At 38.1% G+C, this 22,920-nt stretch overlaps 1 protein-coding gene across 1 annotated transcript; it reads left to right on the top strand.

The window, feature by feature from the left end:
- The first annotated feature begins 7,820 nt into the window (after nt 1-7,820).
- LOC306847553 (uncharacterized protein) lies at nt 7,821-11,115 on the top strand. Its single transcript, XM_079381543.1, has 5 exons — nt 7,821-7,909; nt 8,404-8,533; nt 9,291-9,449; nt 10,112-10,201; nt 10,334-11,115. Exons 2-5 carry the CDS (start codon nt 8,447-8,449, stop codon nt 10,562-10,564), a joined length of 567 nt encoding a protein of 188 aa, XP_079237669.1. The 5' UTR covers nt 7,821-7,909; nt 8,404-8,446; the 3' UTR covers nt 10,565-11,115.
- Nucleotides 11,116-22,920: the final 11,805 nt, after the last annotated feature.

The following is a 22,920-nucleotide window of genomic DNA, read 5'->3' as shown; positions in this document are numbered from 1 at the left end:
ATTCAATTAGTCAATATAGTTTAGTAATTTGAACAGTTCAATTTAGAAATTGTCGTTCTAATTCGGTTCAATACTTTGATTCTTCGATCAAGTTTTGAGATTAGATTTGTTTGTTCCTTCTAAGTTGTCTTAACTTAAGAATGTTCACCTTTAGTTTCTGGTGGCATCATTTGTGGTAAAATGAATTGACCTATTGTGCATGGAGCTCTCTGGCTTCCATTCAGTTTAAAGTGGCTTGCGGATATTAGGTGTGACGAGTCAATCCTAATATCAGACCTTTGACCCTTGTAGGGTGTCTAGGTGTTTCACCTACTAAAGAAAGAGGGGAAGGAAAAGTATAGGTGAAAGAAGAACAAAACAAAACAAAGCTGCTGTGGGTTTTCCTAGCGTGGTTTGCAACTTCTGTTGAGCTAGGATGTCATGTGCAGCTAGGGAGTCATGTACCTTAACTTAGTGTCAGGTGTTCTACCTATTGTGAGGATAGCTGCATGTTTCTTCATGGTGGTGTATGTAACTTCATGTCATGCTCTAATTTGTATATTCTACTTGTGAGAAGAATATGTTTGTGGAATGTGTTATCAGTAGATGTGGTTACCTCTGGGTATAGGTAATGTTATGTGTGTTAGTGGTGTAGTGTAGGTGTGGTCAGATCTGTTTCAGTCTGTGTTGTCTCCCCCCTTTTCTGGTATGTCAGTGAAGACTGGCTCTCTGCATCCTTGGCGTGGATGAGGGCGTGTCCATGATCTAATGGGAGTCAGTCCAGCAAGGCAGGAAGTTCTTTAGCAGACAGTCGGAGGTAGTTTGGCATGGCTGTGTGAAGCTGGGATGCAAACTTCGTCTCCTATGTTGCATTCCTCTTGTGCTGCCTTCTGGATGTGGCAGACCTTCTGACCTTCTGTGCTTTGGTGGTTGCTGTTGCACAGACATGAATGTGGTTCTTGAAGTTTAAGTTCATTTAGCAGTTTGTTAGTGAGTGATGGGTGACTGAGGTGATGTTCTCTGGTACCTCAGTTTTCATCAGTGGTTGGCCGTGAGAGACTTGTTCATTCTGGGTGGTTGTTGAACAGGTGCTTCTCTTCTATGATATGGTGTTGTACCATGTGATCACCGGCCTTCCATTCTGTCGCTGGTCACAGCGAGCACGACTCAATTTTGTAGTCATCCTTGTTCAGCTTATATTGAAGGAACTCTTTCAGTTGTTTCATGACTTGTTTCATGTCTTCTGATGGTAAGCTGTCTTGTTCTTGTGCATACTCAGCACTGTGAATGTCTGAGTGGTGCTGAGGTGGGTTTCGTTGACGCTTACCCACACGAGTCGCCCATGGATGAGTCAGGCGATTACCTTTGGATGTCTGGTTAGGTTTCCAGTTGTTGTGGTTTCTTGAGAAGCGTGGCTGGTCCCATGGATTTTTCCAGCGGTTGGGCTGATAGCTGTCGTGGACATGGGGGTCACGTTCTCTGTGCTCTTGATGGAGGACTCTGGTGTTGTGATGCAACTGGGTGTCGTCCAGTGCAAAGCTTGAGTCTTTGTTGACAGAGTTCAAGAGTGTGGAGGTTGTGTTACCTTTCTTTGAGGCCATCTTCTGTTTGTTGTAGGCCTTCTGTGTTAGGTCACGCAACTGTTGGATGGTCATGGAGCCTGGACAGGCCATGACGCCTAGATGGTGGCTGACTCCAGGGTGCAGATTTCTTAGGAAGAGGCTTTTGAAGTTCACATCCTCTTCAAGGTCAGGTTCGTTGTGTGCACCGAAGTAGGCTTGTCGGAGTCGGTTGTAGTAAGCTTGTGGAGCCTCTTGTCGACCTTGTTTGGTTTCTAAGGCAGTTAAAAGTCCATGTTCAGATTCAGAGTCTGTAAACTCTTTAATCAGGACTTCACGAAGTAGCTGGTAGTCTGACTTCGTTCGACTGGGCTGTCGATCTAGAAAGTTTCGTACCTCGGAACTGGACGTGGCTCTAAGGAGGTACAACCTGTCTCTGTCAGTCACATGAGGTCTCATTTCCAGATAGAAGTCGATATCTTGAAGATGGGCCTGGATGGTGTGGCCCTCTGTGGAGTTCCGGTCGAACTTGCTGATGTTTTTAGACAGCTTGTCGAGGTCGTTGATGGTCATCCCATGTGCAGCTCCGAGGTCTGCTTGGATGGGAGGTTTTCTTTCGTTGACAGGAAAGAGTTCTGTGGCGAAGGCAGGTGAGGTTTTGGGTTGTGGCTCTTCGCTTCTTTCGCTGTATACCAGTTCTTGGATGTGGGACTCTGCTCTGCTCAGCAGAGGTGAGGCTGATAGCTGTTTCTCTCGCCTTGGCTCTTGTTTCTGCTCATTAGCATGTTTAAGTTCTTTTCTGACCATGTAGAGCTGATCGTTGGTATCGTCTATTTGTTGGGTCAGATTGTCTATTTTAGAACTGTACCTTTCAAGGTGGTCTTTCAAGGCACTGATTTCAGCATTCTTGTCGCTGATGTCATGCTTGGCTTTCTCTTGGAGCTGTTCAGCATACTGGAGTCTGTTTACCAGGTCTTTCTGGGCAGCCTTTGCATGTTGTTGGTCGAGCTGAGCTGCTGTCAGGGCTGCTTGAAGCTCCTTAACTTGTTCCGTTGATTCCTGCTCCCTTTCGTTCGGTGCTTTGTGTTGATCTTGAACTTTCACTTCCAGCTTGTCTATGCGGCGTTGAGCACGTGTCAGCTCCTCTTGAAGGTGGGTGACGTGCTTGTCGTTCAGTTTCAGCTGGGTTGTGAAGGCATAGCTTAGAGAGCTGGAGATTTTGACTAGCTCCTCGTGGTTGTTGTTCTGGCTTGAATCTTGTGTCAGGAATCTTCTCAGGCTTAGGATTATTATTAAAAATAATAACAGTTCAAGGGTCTTGGGGGTGAGGCTGTCTGTCGTGCCTCTCAGCCAAGTGTTCCCATCTTCCCCTTGTGCAAAGGGGTTTGCAGTCTGCGGCATGTTGGCACGCTAGGGAGAAGAGAGACTGACACAGATCTGTGTGGAGTAAAAGCCTAGGTGTGGTGAGGCAACTAAGTGTTGTGTCAGTGATTTTGAACCACTAATGTAGTGTGGTGATGACTGTTGGTCTCAGAGTGTCTAGGTAGTAGACTAAAGATGTGAAGACTTCGTCACTCTAATGAGGAAGAGGGGAAAGAGAGAAACAGGTGAAAAGCAAATTCAATTAAAATAAACAATTCCCTTTTTTTTCAAATGAGAAATTATTTATTAATTTTTTTTTCTTTCAATTAAATGTTATCAAGAGGCAAACAATATTATTAAATCTCTGTTCTCGACAGATGAATATAATAATAATTCTGATATCTCTTTTTAGTCTGACAGGATTGACAACGTACACCTTACAGTTGGACCGCTCACCAGGGAGGCTGCGAAGGCAACGGTTGCTCAAAACTTCTCTATTAAAACTGATCTCAGCGTTGTATGAGATGTTAAAATTTTGATTGCGTTTTTAATGTAGGGAGGTTAGGAAGAACGATTACAATCAAATTCGTAAAGATGATTAGTCCTTTTGACAAGATTGTGTATCTCATTCACTTAGAATTGATTGATGGTTCTTACAGGTCCCCACAAATGTGAAAAGTGAAGATGAAAGAAAGCAGGAGAGAACAGGAGAGAAGAGAAAGAGACAGTAAATCGAGGATCAGGTCCACTAGCAAGCAGTTATGCAGACAGTCAGTTGCTCCACAACTAATCAACAAAAATAAAATTTTGGGTGCAAGAGATGTGTCTCTTTAATTTATTTGAACTCGTAGTGAGGGATAACACTGTCTCCTATTAAGGCTCAGGTGAGACAAAGTAAAATGAAAAGTAATAAAATAAGCAAAAGCATGAAATTAAATAAAGGAGAAAATCAGTAAATAAAAATAGTGGCTAAGTGTATCACCAAAACGGGAAGAATGAGGGAATAAAACGCAATAAAGTAATGAGTGAGTATAAGTCTGAATAGAATCTATTAATATGGGTAATAAATCGATTAGATAGAACAAGTTTACTTAAACGTTCCAAGTTCAAGACTTATTTGTATCTAAAATGATTAGGCCCAGAAGAGAATACTAGAAGTATTGATCATATGAAATGATCTGAGGGAAATTTGAATGATTCCAAATAAATTTAATGTTTTAATTAAATTTTGAATTTGGCACAATTAATAATTGTGAACTAGTATTTCCCTTTCTAGTAAAATGCAAATAAGTGGTAAGAAGTGAGAAATTAGAGAAATAAGAAAGAGAAAGACCAACAAGTCTATTAGTTGAGAGGTGTTTAAAGGGTTAAACCACTTTAGCTTTCCAAACACACACACTGTATTAAACCACTGGAGGTTAATGCTAACTGCTAACCTTTGAGGCTAATCTTTAGCATAGACTTGTACCAGGTAAACAACCGTTTCGTTAGCTTAGCAACAGCATGAGTTTGTTTACATCAGCATCGATGTGCTGCGCGTGCGCAGTACAAAGTTGCTCCGGAAGTAGGTTAAGACTTCCGTGTCACGATCGATCGTAACTGTGGAAACCAAAACAAACGTTGCATTGCCAGTACAGTTAAGCATGTTACATGAAATGTCAGCGCATTTCCACACTGTACAAATAAACAACACCGCTTTTAGTTGTTCTGCGATGTGGCGCTTAAACTCTCAGTTCGTTCAGAGTTCAACTTATTAAAATAGCAGCTTGGTGCTGCAGGGAAACAGTGCTGTATTAGAAGCCGTGCCAGTTTCTCTGGACACATAAACACAACAGGTTTTCTTCGCTGTTGGTTCAAAGTTAAACTTTACTTGATAAAGCTTTTAAAAACTCCCATTAAAATCTCCCGGACACACGCAGTGTGGAGCGAGATTAACTTCACTTAGTGAACAGTTACACAAACAGACAAGCGTTATTGTCTAATGTTTAACTGAGGGAGTCATAGATGATTTAACAATGGAACACGCACTGCTAATCAAACTATGAATAATAATGGCTCTGATGAATAGGATTGAGGAACACGCTCAAAACTATTCTTTATACACTGATTTATTTCCCGTTTAAATCACTGCAGTTTAGCTTCGTTCTGCTAACAGACTGAGATTCAGGAGAATAGCTACTGACTGACCTGGAACCCGCAGGACATCACTTCAGCTATAAATAAAACAAGGCATTACAGAAACAGAGGAACACGCTCAATTTCAACCTTATTGTACGATCTCAGATGCTAACTTTAAGTTCACTTACTGCAGTTTGAGAAGCTCTTTTGCTGTCTTCATTCATTCAAGCGGGGCGCGCGCAGCTGACGTCACTCACGCGCACGCGCACACACACAAGTCTCGTCTCTCATCCGCGGCAACAGAAAAAGATTAAATAACTTGGTTTATGCTCACAATTTAGATTAATCTGCCCAAGCATCCTCCACCAATATGTAAGGTTATTACATATAATATTAACCTCCACCAATAAAAATGTAGGGGTTTTATTACATTAATATTAATATAGTTTAATTTAGCTCAAAGGGAATCATTTATGATTTTATAGGGATTTGAACAGAATCAGTGTTACGGCGATTCACTGAACGAGCCGTATGACAAACGCTGTACTGGATATTAAAATCCAAAATATAGTGAAAACACTATTAAATAGCACAGTAACGAAATCGACAGATTAAGGCATTAACTTGTGAGCAGAAAACACAAGATACTTCTCTTTTAAAATATAAATCAGATTTTATTTATATAAACCTAAAACATAAACTAATCTAACATATGAACACAAGCATTACACATTCACACGTTGCAGAACGAGAGAAAGTGAGGAAAGGATGAGTTAAGAGAATGGAAATGTGAAATCCCAAGTTCACAGCAATATGTGCTATTGCATAGACCTGAACAACCATCAATCACTTATTTAACCCTCGCTTTGAGTTTCTCAATGAGGCTAAAATTTATATTAAATACACCAATTAGAACCTGTTAGAATCTGGAGGTGTGTTGCTTGTTTTGCCTGTGTAACGGGGTTGTGTCCTCGTTGCAGACAGGGGGGGTTCCCCGAAGTGTCTGATTGGCTGGAAGTTCAGTAGTCTTTGAAGTGAGTCTTTTGGGCGTTGGCTGAGGATGCGGAGTTCTTTCTGGTTGAAGTTTGAAGCGGGTCGGAGCTGGACTTTAGCAAACTTACATTAGAACACGAAACTCCACGGAAAGAAAATAAACTAAAGTAAAAGAATAAAAAAAGATGTAACGAGACTAAGTTGTTTTCTTTCTCATTATGGCACGTGGGCCAGGGCATGCTCAAAGGGCAGCACGCGGTGAGAGGGACGAGAGTCAGAGAGAGCGTAAAAGGTAAGAGAGAGAGGAGAAAGCGGACAAGAGTTTTAAACTCGCTTCTGGACACATCCCATCTGGAGGTCTTGACCAATCAGAAACTGTCCTTGCTTAGCTAGGGTGTGTTCTTTACATCATAAATCAGCTTGTTATCAGTCACATGGTCCGAATTTTACAGGCCTTGGCAAAGCATACCTTTCTGAACATGATTTCATAATAAGACTATGATGCACTTGACAAAGAACTGATTGGAAGAAACATTCACATCATGGATTTTCAAGCTCATACATACTAAATATGCAATACTTATCTTTAAGGCTCGAGCTATTCAATACTTATTAAAAAGACATACATATTATTTGATTAAAACATGATATGTGGGTACAACATAAATGTCCTTTTAGGATGATTTTATGTGCATATGGAGAAGAAAGTTTTTGTATAGTTCTAAGGAGAACGAATGCATGTTCTTTAGAGAAGGAATGTTGGTTTGGACGGTCTTTTATGTGTGGAGACACGCCCGAAAGAGTCTGTAGCTAATGATTTTCTATCACAGGTTTACATGTGAACATCAGTCTTGATTACTTGCAACAAATTTGACAGTCTCCTTCTTGAATTGGAATTATCAATAAGTGTTTCTTTTTCTTCAGTGTTGCAAGTTGTTTGGTGAAAGAGAGCTTGCTAGTTGGGATTGCTTGCTTCAACCTAGATTTATGACATCCTGTTCCTTAAGGCCTCTCTGCATTCCAGCTCCTCAGGTTTCAATGTTCTGATGCATCTTAAAATGGTCTGATTCAGTCTCTGATATCCTACACCTTCATCTGTACATAGGACACATGCACATTCACAGTTCTGTCTATGGTCATGTCTCTTTTCTGTATATTTTTATTCTTTATTACTATTGTTATTCTTAATTATTGTCTATTTTTGTCATTATTAGTGTTCTTTATCACCTTAATTATATGTTGTCTGCACTATGTTTGTACTTTCTGTACTGGAAGCTCCAAACGCCAAGACAAATTCCTTGTGTGTGCAAACACACTTGGCAATAAAGCTCTTTCTGATTCTGATTCTGATTCCATAACTTAGTTACATGGTAAGTATATTTTATTGCATGTAAGTACAACGGCTACTACTAAGTACTTAACTAGGTAATTACTCTGTATTATGAACACCTTAAATATTAGTACAATGTAAAAACGTACAGTATGTACACAATAAATGCAGTGTATCAAATTATTAATTTAAATGTAAATACATAGTAGTTAAAGCCACTTCTCTGTAAAAAATGATTCTGAGTTTTAGTCAGGTGGACAAGTGAAATCGTGTCCTGTCAACTTGCAGTGCCTCACTACACAATAAGATGAGTTATAACAACCTCAACTTGAAGACAAATGGAAAACTTAAAATAACAAGTTCATCTAACAACAAAAGATAGGTTCTATAAATTTTCTGTGTGATGCGCATGTGCCAGAAACTCCACGTCATGATGACGTATTATTTTAACGAAGTTGAGACGCGCCATCCGCCATTTTCTGCACGAGAAGTTGCTGAACATGCAAGAAAAGGAGCCCGCGTTTGAACGATTACAGATGGACATTATGCACTGCAGATAAGGAAATGAGTAAGTATACCCTGATTTGTGCTTTTCTTAATGTTCATTTAGGCTTGTTTCGTTAGCGCTCACCGTCCGCGTTTTGATTTCAGGCAATCACATTTTGGGAACTAACGTTACAACTTGGTTAATAAGCAGCAGTAACACGCATTGCCAGGCAAATTCATGGTTATTCACTTTCAGACGTTCCTGGCAATCCCTCATACTCGAAATAAACCAATATTTGGGAGTATATGTTATGCCATTAACTCAAAAAGTTCACTGCATTGAGACACGCTGTGTTGAGAGAACTGATGAATGCGAACTGCTGATGTTATAGATAAGTGACTTTTTAGCGTGTTGTTAATCGGATCGCATCATTAGTTTATCATAGAAACACCGAATGACCAGTAATATCTGAACCACCGCCGCCAGTCCATATTTGTTCAATATGAGAAATATGCGATTTTATTTATACATGGTTACAACAACTGGAGTTTGACAATTTTGTTTTTTATTTGCAGGATCAGTACAGTGCTAGCAGAGTGGAAGCACAATTCCATATCGATGAGGTGGTGTTGCAAGATTTGTAGATTTTCCTCGCCCACCCAGCATACCCTAATCACACACTACAAGCTGAAACACTGCCATCAGGCAAGTCACTGTCCACTCCCATGCATCTATAAAGACTGTGTATGCACATTTAAGAGTGAACTGTCTCTGAAGAAGCATTTAACTCATGACCATAGTCAGTGTGTTCAAGCCTCCTCAAAATTGCTTAAAGCAACATCAAATGTGAACTGTGACCTGTGTAATTTTTCTGAGGCTTGCAGCGTTTCACAATATTTTGCACATCTTATAACACACATTAAAAAGAAAGAGCCAGTGAGGTGCCCCTTTCAAGACTGTAGTTTCCAGACCAGTGTTTACAGCACTTTCCGAGCTCATAAAAGTAAGAATCATCGCCACAGCACTTTTAAAGATTTTCGAACAGACTTGTATCAAACTTGCATTCCTGTTGATTCAAACCCTGAAAGTGCAGACTCTAAAACCCATTCAATCAGCCCAGATTGCTCAACAGTAGATAGTGACATAGATGTTCAAGACCTACAGGATTTGATTAAACACACAGTAGCATCACTGTTACTTCACATGCAAACAACTCTGCATGTTTCAAAGGCTACCACACAGGACATTGTAAATGAGCTTTGCAGTGTTTATTCAATTGAGCAATAGTTCACTCCAAGAATAATTGAAATCGTATTGGTTAAGCACAATTGTGTATTAACCAATGAAGTGACTGCTGGAAAGGAAAAGGTTTTAACATCCTGCATGATGTTTTAATTTAGTACTGTTGAAGACTGTCACTTAGGCATCTTTGTTAAATTTGTAAATGTATTTGTTTTTATAGATCGTCAAAGAATTCACCAGGCTTGTGTCAAAGGACCTGAACAAGTCCTTTTTTGAAGGCCTACATGGTCATCTCTCAAAGCTGATGCAGTTATTCAGGTCAAAGCGTTATGAGGACATTCCAGAAATGACTTCAGTACTGGAGAGCCTTGATAAGGATGTGAGTAAATTTATTTTAAAGCAGTCTTTCTCTCCCCAAAATGACAATTCTGTGATCAGTTACTCACTGTTTGTCCAGACCCCTATGACCTTTTCTTTCTATGGATCATAAATCTATAATGATAGTGACATTTTTTCATACAATGACTTTAAAGTATGTGTTTAAATAGTGACCTGTACCATTTGTTTGTCATATTCCAAGACTTCTAAAATCATACAATCTTTTTGTAGAATGAAAACAAACATTTAAGTCTTTGTTTACAATAATGTTTGATTGTATTAGCTCTTACATAAATATTAAACCTCACTGGTTCTTGCAAGTCTTTTGATCAAATGTCATGACACAAGAACTAAAAAGGTTTGATGTTGCATTATGTCATAGTAACATGCAATATTACACACCCCTGATTTAAGTGGCATGAGCGTGTTCCCTCACTACTAAATCATATTTTGGTGCTGAACAAAAACGTAACAAACAACTGTTGGTGCACCACATCACTAGGGATTTATTTACAACATTATACGAGTGTAAATGTGCAAATTTGAAACGAATGTTTTTGTTTTATATTTTTTATAAAAAGCAGGGAGAATGGATAAACGAATACAGAAAAACAAAGGGTTGAAGGAATAAAGCTGGTACTTTAACCATCCTATATTTTACAGACAACAAACCAAAGGATGAGGACAGCAGCATTGCTGGGCCTGCCGTGGTACATGCGAGAGACTCCTTCGAAATTCATGAAGATATGCGAGGTAAGCTGAAACATGTAATGCAACACAAGGGGAAATTGAACTTTACATCTCTTAATTTGCAGGGGTCTGGGGACTATATTTGTGTAATTGCTTTTAAGTAATAGTACCTTGTATTGTTTACATTCCATAAAGCCAAGTGACTGTGAAGAGGATGTGATCAAGGGTGTGGTGATTGGAATCCTAGTGGTTGTGGAAAATGTGATGGACCCTCTCCCAGCATTCTACAATGACGTTGCCCTGATGACTGAGGAAGAAGTGGTAATGCGTCACCTGAGTGATATACCTGATGCTTTTCTGAACCTGATGGGCCTGGTGTACGCATTAAACCTTGACTTACTCAAAGGAATTAAAGTTCACTTTTGAAGTGATACAGCACCTGTTTATTGGAGTTGGATCAGATTCTTGCAGCGCAAGAGTTCACTCTTTGAAGAGCAAGTTGCTGCGATAAGACAGAAAACAAATAAAATCTTGCTACTGTTTAATTGTTGAACTGGTTTAAAGTTTAAGAGCATTGTTGTTTTAGATCTCATTGTTTTAAGTGGAACATTGGTATTCTTAATTGTATTATTTTTTTTGTTTGTTTTAAATAACTGTTTTGTTGTTACCTTGCACTGCTTCCTATTTGCTTTTCATGTTTCTACGATTGGGAAATGAAGACAGTTTTTGAACAGTTTAATGTGAAATGTTTTAACAGCTTATTGTGAATTCTTCATGTACACTTGTTCCTGCAATGACAATATCTAAAAATGATAAGGAGAGTTATCTGTACTATTTTGGGACTAAGATGGGTGTGCGCATACTAGTGAATTTTGCACGTTTGTGTAAATTGTGAATTCTTTGAATTAATTCTTTGCGTCTGTGTTTTTGGATGCAATGTATCCGTTTAAAAAAATAAATGCAGAGAGTTTCAATTTTGCACTTGTTGATTTCATAAAAAATCTGGTTCCAGAGATATATCCAGAACTTCTCGTCAAAGCAATTAAGTCCAGTAAACTCAAATAGTTAAGTTATGTTGAGGAAAAATTACTATTTTATGTCAATTAGACTTGGTTCATGGTTGTGAAAACATGAAAAATTCTGTTCAACCAATATGTTTTTTAGTTGACTTAACTAAAAAACATACATGCTCATTAATTGATTCAGTACGCTGGCTCAATTTAATGCAAGTTATTTCAACAACTGCATATAAGTTGAGGGAACTTAACACATAGTGTTTGTTAAACTTAACTGAGTCAAAGCAACAAAATGACTTGACTAAGTCAAGTTGTGTCAACAAATCATTTTTTACAGTGTATAAAGTGGGACAAATGAATGAATGAAATGTGTGTATCAACCATGTGTCTTTCTTTTGGAATTTTTTACTAGTATTATATTTTTGTCAAAAGTTTTGTCAATTAAAATATTTAATTCCTTGCCATGCCAAAGGATTACTCAAAATGTTAATCTGTGACTATGACAATGTCATATTTTGTGCTGGGGAGAAAACTAATTCATAAATGCTATCAATACATTTCAAATAAAATATAAAAAATATGTGCCTTTTTTGAAGGCCTCCCCTTGGAAGGCTAGCCTGTTTGCTTTTAGTGGGGTTGGTGGACCTGGTAGGTCACAGAAAAAAATATTGCAATAAAGCAATCATTTTTTATGTTCAATCTTTGAGAAGTGTGGGCTGGTTGTTGTTCCTATGCCTCCTTTTCAATATCGAGGAGACCCTGAGGCTGAACAACAGCTCAGAAGAACAGAATACAATCAATGTCTGTGGTACATCTCTGGTTCTGAGTACAGCATTCATGATCTGGTGATCCTGAACCTCCACTCTGGATAGCATCATTATTACAGGCATTTGACTATATTGGTTAGTTGCCGAATTAATGCAAGTGAGGTGCAAGTTACCCCAGCCAATCCAGCCACTTTCAGAAATGTGAGGAGACGCATGTGAGGTTTGAAGGATTCTTTTGTATCCACTTTTGATGATTAAACATGAGGTCCACATGTTACTGATTACGCTGTTCTTGTTTGATTGTGGTCGCTCAGGGCAATAGACAAGTGCACTCATGTGAATATTTAGGAGTATATAGGAGATGAGTTGTCATGTCACTATGTCTGAAACCTGAATGAAGTTGTTAACATACATAGCAGCATAAGACTCCTGCCCCCCGAAGGCCTTTTGCCTAGAGGCATAGTCAGAAACAGCTGGATAGTACCTCCGGCTCAGTCACTAAATTGCATGTTTATCGGCTTATCTGCTTAATTCAGAATAATTCTCTGGGCAGATGTTTTTTTCTCAGTGTTGGGCCAGTGCTGCAAACCTCATCCATCTCAATTAGTCTAGTCTGAACACGTGACACAAGCAGTAATGAGGTAGGCTAAAGCAATCAAACCCTGCTAAACTGCATAAGTGTGAAATAGTAGTGAATAAGGCTTCAGCACTCCAAATTAAACTAGATTAAATGCGTATTCTTACCAGTCTGTCACTTATATTCTAGTGCCTTAGCATTAACTAATAAATTGGATGTGTCAAAGTGAGCTACTGCTAGAATTTTAGTATTATTAGTTACACTCTTTAATGTGAAGAATAAATACATTCCACGTGTTATAAAACAATTCAACTAGGACCCCAAAACAATTGCACTGGCTAAAGGAGCATTCAGTACTGTGGATGCTCTATCTGGTATTTATTTCATAATCCTATAAAATCATCATATAAATTATGTTACATAACAGAGAAGCTATTGTGAAATTAAATGTTCTTTTCTGAAGGTTTTTTTTTTTTTTTTTTTGCAAGCTACACTCTTAAAAATAAATTTGCTTCAAAAATTTCTTCAAGCGATGCCATAGAAGAACCATTTTTGGTTCCACAAAGAACCATTCAGTCAAAGGTTCTTTAAAGAACCATCTCTTCCTTACCTTTTTATAATCTGAAGAACCTTCTGTGAAACAGAAAGGTTCTTCAGATATTAAATGTTCTTGGAACCATTTAGACAAAAAGGTTCTTCTAATGGCATCATGAAGCACCTTTATTTTTAAGAGTGTAACTACACTGTACATTTCCAAGCCATCTGGAAAACATCTTTTGTGTACAAACATCTGATAAACATTTTAAAAAGCAGTTTAAATACAGTACATTCAAAATTATAAACATAAATACGTTTTTTTTTTTTAAACTAAAATATGTTTTCAGCTGTTTAAAATATATTAAAGTAGAAAATGTGTAGCAGGAATTACACCTATTCGGACATGGGTTACTTATCACAATTATAGTGATGCACCAAAGCAAATCCTATGAGAAATAAATCCAAGTTTGTCATTGCAGATAATCACCTGTGAGTAAAGAGGAGCAGGGTAATCATTTTTATGTTAAAGAACAGTGAGCCAAACATTCATCAAATGCTGTCAAGTTGTAGCATGGGTAATAAACTCAGCCATGAGGAGCCGGCATACACACTTTTCCATCAAAAACATTCAGACAACAGTAAAGTTCAGCTTCTTTCTTTTTAGTTTCTCTATAACCTGTTACATTAAGTACGAAAGGATAAAGGCTGGGAGTTACCCATGATTATTTATGAATGCAGCTGTCACTTGGTCTCTGTGGTTTCTGCATATTTAACAAATTAATTTAGAAAGCATAGATTATGATGACATCTATAACATTGAGAACTCAAGAACTCTGTTTTGTTGTCTAAGTTTTGTCACTGCTATTTCAGAAAATTCCCTTTGTTTGTGTACGAATGTGTAAGAAAAAGAGAAAGATTAGCTGGTATGTGCAACACAACATACAGGAACACTTTTTGATGAAATTTAGTTAGCACATCTGCAATGAAACAATGTTTATATTATTGTGGATCAGAACATTTATAGGCTTCTGTCTGCATCCAAAATAGTCTACACTATACTTTTTAATAAATACTTTGAATAAATAATTATTTAAAAAGCGTTCTTTATACAGTAGTTCTTTCTGGTCCTCAAATCTGATTGGCTGAGAGGTATTTCCAACCATGTGATATTCACCCAGTATTGCCACAGATGTAGTTGTTTAGACTTCAAATACATTAAGTGATTTATTAATAAAATTAGCACCTATATGAAAATTTGCTTTGATGTTTTCAGAGATGTGTGCTCCTGGGCGTCAGCAGCTGCTCAGCCCTCATGAACCTATTGAGAGCAGCCTCCCCTCTGGCAGTTTTTTCAGAAATTTGCTGCTGGCTCTGATGTCTCTACAATGGTTAAACACATTTTGGGTAAATCTAAAGGCCAATATTTGTCTCATTAATCTATTGTTTGTTCCAGAGCAAATAGTTTTGGCTGAGGGCAGAGTTTCATAACTGTATATGTATAGATACAGGTGCATCTCAGAAAATTAAAATATGGTGAAAAAGTGATTTTTTTATTGTAACTTATTTCAAAAAGTGAAACTTTCATATATTCTAGATTCATTACATGTAAAGTAAAACATTTCAAAAGTTTTTTGTTTTAATTTTGATGATTAGAGCTTACAGCTCATGAAAGTCAAAAATCAGTGTCTCAAAATATTAGAATATTTCCTAAGATCAATCAAAAAAAGGATTTGCAAAACAGAAAAGTTCAAGTTCTTTAAAGTATGTTCATTTATGCATTCAATACTTGGTCGGAGCTCCTTTAGCACAAATTCCAGGATCAGTGAGGTGTGGCATGGAAGTGATCAGCCTGTGGCACTGCTGAGGCACTATTGAGCCTTCATCTCGTCTGGATTGACTGTTTCTCATCTTTCTCTTGAAAATATCCAATAGATTTCATATGGGGATAAAATCAGGCATGTTGGCTGGCCAATCAAGCACAGTAATATTATGGTCAGCAAAGCACTTGGAAGTGGTTTTGGCACTGTGGGCAGGTGCTAAAGTCCTGCTGGAAAAGGAAATCAGCATCTCCATAAAGCTTGTCAGCAGATGGAAGCATAAAGTGCTCCAAAATCTCTTGGTAGACCGGTGCATTGACTTTGGACTTGATAAAACACAATGGACCAACACCATTGTGGACCAACACTGGACTTCAATCAGCTTGGATTCTGTGCCTCTCCAGTAGGGGTGTGCTCAAAATATCGATTCTTAGATACATACCGATATAATAAAAAAAGATACAGTATCGATATTCTAGCCCTTTGTATCGATACTCCGCCCAGCCATTAGGGGGCGCAGCGGCGCCCGCGAGTTTCAAAAAAACTCATGGAAAATGTTAAAGCAAGATGTAGCATTTAAAGGTGCCATAGAATGAAAAACTGTCTTTACCCTGGCATATTTAAATAATAACAGTTCTGTACATGGAAATGGCATACAGTGAGCCTCAAACACCATAGTTTTCTCCTTCATATGTAAATCTCGTGATTAAAAAAGACCACTGAAAAACAGGCGAATCAGAACATAACACCGACTGTGACGCAACAGTCGGGATCACTACGCCCCCAACATTTGCATAAACCCGCACTTGTTCTAAGCCGGCCGAACCATCAGAAGCTCTGCAGGTATTGTGAAGAAACAAGCGCGGACAACAGCGAAAATAACAAAATAAATGTTATGTTCCAGGCCGTGCAGGGGGTGTGAAGTGCAGGGATGGGTTGGTGTCTGTATTCAGAAAGGCACAGAAAGCAAATAACGCGAGCCACTAGGGACATGGTTAGCTCCTTGCTAGCGGTAGCCTGTTACAGTACATACGATTTCACTCTCAGTAAGGAGAGATGAGGATGATGGCGAATGACTTACAGATCCTGAGCACCACTGACAAGCATCTGATCTTGTGAAATGTGTGGTAAGTACTGTTGCTCCATAATGTAAACATAGTTTGTGTGATCGTGTCTCTTGAATGTGAAACTATAAGGCGATCGATGGATCGTTCAAAAGCAGTTTCAATGCCTCGCATATTAATAACGGCTCCCTGATGCCCGCGTTTTATATACAGTATAATTACCCGACGATATAACTGCGAGAGAAAGTATTTAAATATATATTTTCCTCCCTGTGCTTCCTTCTTGCTGATGAGCCGTACTGTGAAACAGCCAATCAGAGCAGAGCTCAACATTGAGCAGCACTGTGAAACAGCCAATCAGAGCAGAGCTCATTATTATTCATGACCCTGCCAAATAAGCCAATAACAGACCGTTTCATTCTAGGGAGAAATCCTAGGGTTGTAAATGGACATGTAAAATCGTTTCTGGAGATTTTTTGCCCTTACCTAAGCCACATACCTTCTGTGTAGATATCAGAGAACAATTTAAAATACTGTATCAATGCATTCTATGGCACCTTTAAATGATTTCATAGTGAAATATGTTATGGCAGTACATGGTGTCACAAAAAAGAATTATAAGAAGATTTAATAAGAAGTTAAGAATAATAAGAAGAAGATTTTGTGCTTGTGTGAGCTCAGACTGTACCCTTGGAAAGTTAAATGTTGACTTGTGGTAATTTCCAGATTAATACAATTTGTGTACAATTAATCAGAGCACTTAAAGTTGCAAATATTTAAGCAAAATGCACTTTGTTATAATGCACTTTTGTCTTCATTAAATTGAAGAAAAATGCAGAGTTCTGTTTGTTGAGTAAATGTGTTCAGCATTAACTAATTGGCTCTGGCCCATGTATTTTTATTGAATCGTATCGAATCGTGTCACATTGTATCAAATCGTATCGAGACAGCTCTGTATCGAGGTACGTATCGAATCGTGACCTGTGTATCGAGGTATGTATCGTATCGCCAGGTTCTCCAAGGTATACAGCCCTACTCTCCAGTCTTCCGCCAGACTCCAGACCTTGATTTCCAAATGAAAAGCAAAATTTACTTTTATCTGAAAAGAGGACTTTGGACCACTGAGCTACAGTCCAGTTATTTTTCTCCTTAGCCCAGGTAAGATGCTTCTGACGATGTCCTTGTGAAGCTGTCCCAAGTGTTTGAATCGGCTTTGATTGACAGTATTCTCAAGCTTGCGATCATCCCTGTTGCTTGTGCACATTTTCCTACCCAATTTATTCCTTCCAGTCAACTTTGCATTTAATATGCTTTGATACAGCACTCCTTGAACAGCCACCCCTTTCAGTAATGACCCTCTGTGACTTACCTAGACTTTATACTGTATGGGCGGTCTTTTATTGAAACTCAAATGTAAATATTCTAATATTTTGAGATACTGATTTTTGACTTTCATGAGCTGTAAGGTCTAATCATCAAGATTAAAACAAAAAAACTTTTGAAGTGTTTTACTTTAGAGATGCACCTGTATATATATATATATATATATATATATATATATACTGCCCTACAAATTCAAAAGACCTTAACTCGCTAGAGTGTGAAACTGAGAAAAATGACTTTAAAGTTTTTTACTTGTCCAGCCAAATTAATTATAGGTAGGACACTGGAAATTTGGCAATTAGATGTTTTAGTAATGAAAATTATCTACAAACCCGATTCCAAAAAAGTTGGGACACTGTACAAATTACGAATAAAAAAGGAATGCAATAATTTACAAATCTCATAAACTTATATTTTATTCACAATAGAATATAGATAACATATCAAATGTTGAAAGTGAGACATTTTGAAATGTCATGCCAAATATTGGCTCATTTTGGATTTCATGAGAGCTACACATTCCAAAAAAGTTGGGACAGGTACCAATAAGAGGCCGGAAACGTTAAATGTACATATAAGGAACAGCTGGAGGACCAATTTGCAACTTATTAGGTCAATTGGCAACATGATTGGCTATAAAAAGAGCCTCTCAGAGTGGCAGTGTCTCTCAGAAGTCAAGATGGCAAGAGGATCACCAATTCCCCCAATGCTGCGGCGAAAAATAGTGGAACAATATCAGAAAGGAGTTTCTCAGAGAAAAAATGCAAAGAGTTTGAAGTTATCATCATCTACAGTGCATAATATCATCCAAAGATTCAGAGAATCTGGAACAATCTCTGTGCGTAAGGGTCAAGGCCGGAAAACCATACTGGATGCCCGTGATCTTCGGGCCCTTAGACGGCACTGCATCACATACAGGAATGCTACTGTAATGGAAATCACAACATGGGCTCAGGAATACTTCCAGAAAACATTGTCGGTGAACACAATCCACTGTGCCATTCGCCGTTGCCAGCTAAAACTCTATAGGTCAAAAAAGAAGCCATATCTAAACATGATCCAGAAGCGCAGGCGTTTTCTCTGGGCCAAGGCTTATTTAAAATGGACTTTGGCAAAGTGGAAAACTGTTCTGTGGTCAGACGAATCAAAATTTGAAGTTCTTTTTGGAAAATTGGGACGCCATGTCATCCGGACTAAAGAGGACAAGGACAACCAAAGTTGTTATCAGCGCTCAGTTCAGAAGCCTGCATCTCTGATGGTATGGGGTTGCATGAGTGCGTGTGGCATGGGCAGCTTACACATCTGGAAAGGCACCATCAATGCTGAAAGGTATATCCAAGTTCTAGAACAACATATGCTCCCATCCAGACGTTGTCTCTTTCAGGGAAGACCTTGCATTTTCCAACATGACAATGCATACTGCATCAATTAATCATATCTTCATAAATGAAGATATGATTTACAGAATGTACAGTGGAATTGCTATATACATAGCAATTCCACTGTACATTCTGTAAATCATATCTTCATTTACTCTGCACTTATATGTATATAAAGCACTATATTCTTGCACTTCTGGTTAGATGCTAACTGCATTTCATTAGCTCTGTACTTGTACTCTGCATAAATGACAATTAAATTGAATCTAATCTAATCTAATCTAATCTAATTACAACATCATGGCTGCGTAGAAGGAGGATCCGGGTACTGAAATGGCCAGCCTGCAGTCCAGATCTTTCACCCATAGAAAACATTTGGCGCATCATAAAGAGGAAGATGCGACAAAGAAGACCTAAGACAGTTGAGCAACTAGAAGCCTGTGTTAGACAAGAATGGGACAACATTCCTATTCCTAAACTTGAGCAACTTGTCTCCTCAGTCCCCAGACATTTGCAGACTGTTATAAAAAGACGAGGGGATGCCACACAGTGGTAAACATGGCCTTGTCCCAACTTTTTTGAGATGTGTTGATGCCATGAAATTTAAAATAAACTTATTTTTCCCTTAAAATTATACATTTTCTCAGTTTAAACATTTGATATGTCATCTACGTATGTTGTATTCTGAATAAAATATTGAAATTTGAAACTTCCACATCATTGCATTCTGTTTTTATTCACAATTTGTACAGTGTCCCAACTTTTTTGGAATCGGGTTTGTACATTAAACAATTGTGAGCTCAAACTTGATTTGTACCCCTATTTTGAAGTTAATGTACTCTGCCTCTGCATTATCTGCAAAAAGTGAGAAGGCTCACCAAGGCAAAAAGCAGTAACTTCCACATTATCCATATTTGATTGCCGTTCACCATTTACAAAATCGTTATAGTTACACCTGTATAAAATCTACTGATCATGGGCTATCTTATATTGGCTATTGAATATAGTAATGTGACTGTATTATTATTATTATTTTTATTTAATTTTTTTTACCGAAACAAGCAGACTAAAATTTAAACATGCGATTGGATACCATTTTGCAACCAATTTATTTGCTATGCTCAGTAACGTAAAATAATTCTAGACATAGCTTATTTTGACTTGAATTAAATAGCCTAACCGAAAAGAACGACTTGTGGATTTATGTGAACGCCAGAAAGCAGGCATGCTCAGAAATGCGTGTGGATTAAACATCTCCGACGACATTTAGCGCTATGGATTGATTTTATCGGGTAACAAGAAAAAGTAGGATATGGATTTAATTGCGAAAAGCTACTGATTTTATGACTGATCATGCTACATGCTACAGCATTCAAGTACACACGCATCCAACTAGAAGTGACAGTCTGGTGAATAATCAAAAAGGGAAAAAATATATATATCTTTGAAGGTTATTCACGATTATGTATTGCTGCCAAGGTGTCTAGTCTTTATAGTGCTTTATGGAGCTGTTTGGTAGATCGCGATCTAATTCGTTTGTCTACACTGTAATTAAAATGCGGCAGACTTTAATGGACAGTAAAAAAAGGCAGAACACCGTATAACTCCAAGCCGGCACCGTAACTTCATTTTGACGCTCGGCTAAATAAAGGCAGAACGCCGTAACTCATTTTTAGCGTTCCAAACAAAGCCTTGGTTTCTCCAGGGCTTTTTGAAGTTATGGTTGAAACCTATTATTTTCTCGGAAAAACAATGAAATTGACTCAAGATACTTATGTACATGATAAAGGATGTCTTGAATGTCTTTTGTACTTTTGACTGAATTTCTTTTATAAATGCTATTGTGGTTTATTAAATAATATATTTTTTTAATAAATAATGTTTTATATAATTAATAGTAGCATTTAATAGCATTTGTTTTCAAGAAACGGTCTGTGTGTTATAGTAATGGTGATTTTGGTTACATTGTTCCACCATTAGATGACAACAAGAGACTGTTTTTATGAGTGAGTCAGCAGTCAAGACTTTTATATTGAAAGCGACCCAAAACAAGGTTGTAAACAAGGACATTATTTTTACTTTCAACAACACCTTGTAAGACTCAACAAAATGAATTGACCAGAGTTCTCATCGGAAATCCTTTGAAAAGATAGTACGACAAAGATATTGCTTTCCTCAGCGGATATTCAAACTTATGTTTTATTGTGAATAAGAGATTGAGCTGAAGAATGAATGAAGAATTAATTAGATGCAGGTAATTACACTCGCTCAGGCAATCACTCTCTCATAATACTCTACATAATACAAAAAGCTTTCATTTGAAGAGACAATGTTACTTCATTAATAGTTTTATAGTGATGTTTTTGGATTAGTAACGGAGGCTTGGGCTCAACTAAACTGCCAACTTGAGAGGCGGAAGTAAGTAGTTCTGCACACAAGTTTTTTTTTTTTTTTTCTAAGACACTAAGTGGTTGTTTCTTATTTATTTAAACAGTTGTTGAGTTATTGTATAAAAGCAGTATCACACTCATAGCCATGTGACATCGTTTTATGTCAGCATGGCTGTGATTCGGCTATAGACACGAGGCCTCAGACCGATATCACATGACCACTTGTTTTATACTGTTTTATAATTACTGTGTGAATTTCGAAATATTACTGTGTTCACATACTGTTTTTCCTACCATAGGCCCATAGCAGTGGTGAATGGTGACCTCTTTAACTGGGTATATACAAACCCGATTCCAAAAAAGTTGGGACACTGTACAAATTGTGAATAAAAACAGAATGCAATGATGTGGAAGTTTCAAATTTCAATATTTTATTCAGAATACAACATAATGACATATCAAATGTTTAAACTGAGAAAATGTATAATTTTAAGGGAAAAATAAGTTTATTTTAAATTTCATGGCATCAACACATCTCAAAAAAGTTGGGACAAGGCCATGTTTACCACTGTGTGGCATCCCCTCTTCTTTTTATAACAGTCTGCAAACGTCTGGGGACTGAGGAGACAAGATGCTCAAGTTTAGGAATAGGAATGTTGTCCCATTCTTGTCTAATACAGGCTTCTAGTTGCTCAACTGTCTTAGGTCTTCTTTGTCTCATCTTCCTCTTTATGATGCGCCAAATGTTTTCTATGGGTGAAAGATCTGGACTGCAGGCTGGCTGCACCCGGATCCTCCTTCTATGCAGCCATGATTTTGTAATTGATGCAGTATGTGGTCTGGCATTGTCATGTTGGAAAATGCAAGGTCTTCCCTGAAAGAGACAACGTCTGGATGGGAGCATATGTTGTTCTAGAACTTGGATATACCTTTCAGCATTGATGGTGCCTTTCCAGATGTGTAAGCTGCCCATGCCACACGCACTCATGCAACCCCATACCATCAGAGATGCAGGCTTCTGAACTGAGCGCTGATAACAACTTGGGTTGTCCTTGTCCTCTTTAGTCCGGATGACATGGCGTCCCAATTTTCCAAAAAGAACTTCAAATTTTGATTCGTCTGACCACAGAACAGTTTTCCACTTTGCGACAGTCCATTTTAAATAAGCCTTGGCCCAGAGAAAACGCATGCGCTTCTGGATCATGTTTAGATATGGCTTCTTTTTTGACCTATAGAGTTTTAGCCGGCAACAGCGAATGGCACGGTGGATTGTGTTCACCGACAATGTTTTCTGGAAGTATTCCTGAGCCCATGTTGTGATTTCCATTACAGTAGCATTCCTGTATGTGATGCAGTGCCGTCTAAGGGCCCGAAGATCACAGGCATCCAGTATGGTTTTCCGGCCTTGACCCTTACGCACAGAGATTGTTCCAGATTCTCTGAATCTTTGGATGATATTATGCACTGTAGATGATGATAACTTCAAACTCTTTGCAATTTTTCTCTGAGAAACTCCTTTCTGATATTGCTCCACTATTTTTCGCCGCAGCATTGGGGGAATTGGTGATCCTCTTGCCATCTTGACTTCTGAGAGACACTGCCACACTGAGAGGCTCTTTTTATAGCCAATCATGTTGCCAATTGACCTAATAAGTTGCAAATTGCTGTTCCTCCAGCTGTTCCTTATATGTACATTTAACTTTTCCGGCCTCTTATTGCTACCTATCCCAACTTTTTTGGAATGTGTAGCTCTCATGAAATCCAAAATGAGCCAATATTTGGCATGACATTTCAAAATGTCTCACTTTCAACATTTGATATGTTATCTATATTCTATTGTGAATAAAATATA

Source organism: Barbus barbus (assembly GCF_936440315.1).
Source record: "Barbus barbus genome assembly, chromosome: 1".
NCBI classification, from domain to species: domain Eukaryota; kingdom Metazoa; phylum Chordata; class Actinopteri; order Cypriniformes; family Cyprinidae; genus Barbus; species Barbus barbus.
This window is presented reverse-complemented; position numbering and strand designations above follow the sequence as displayed.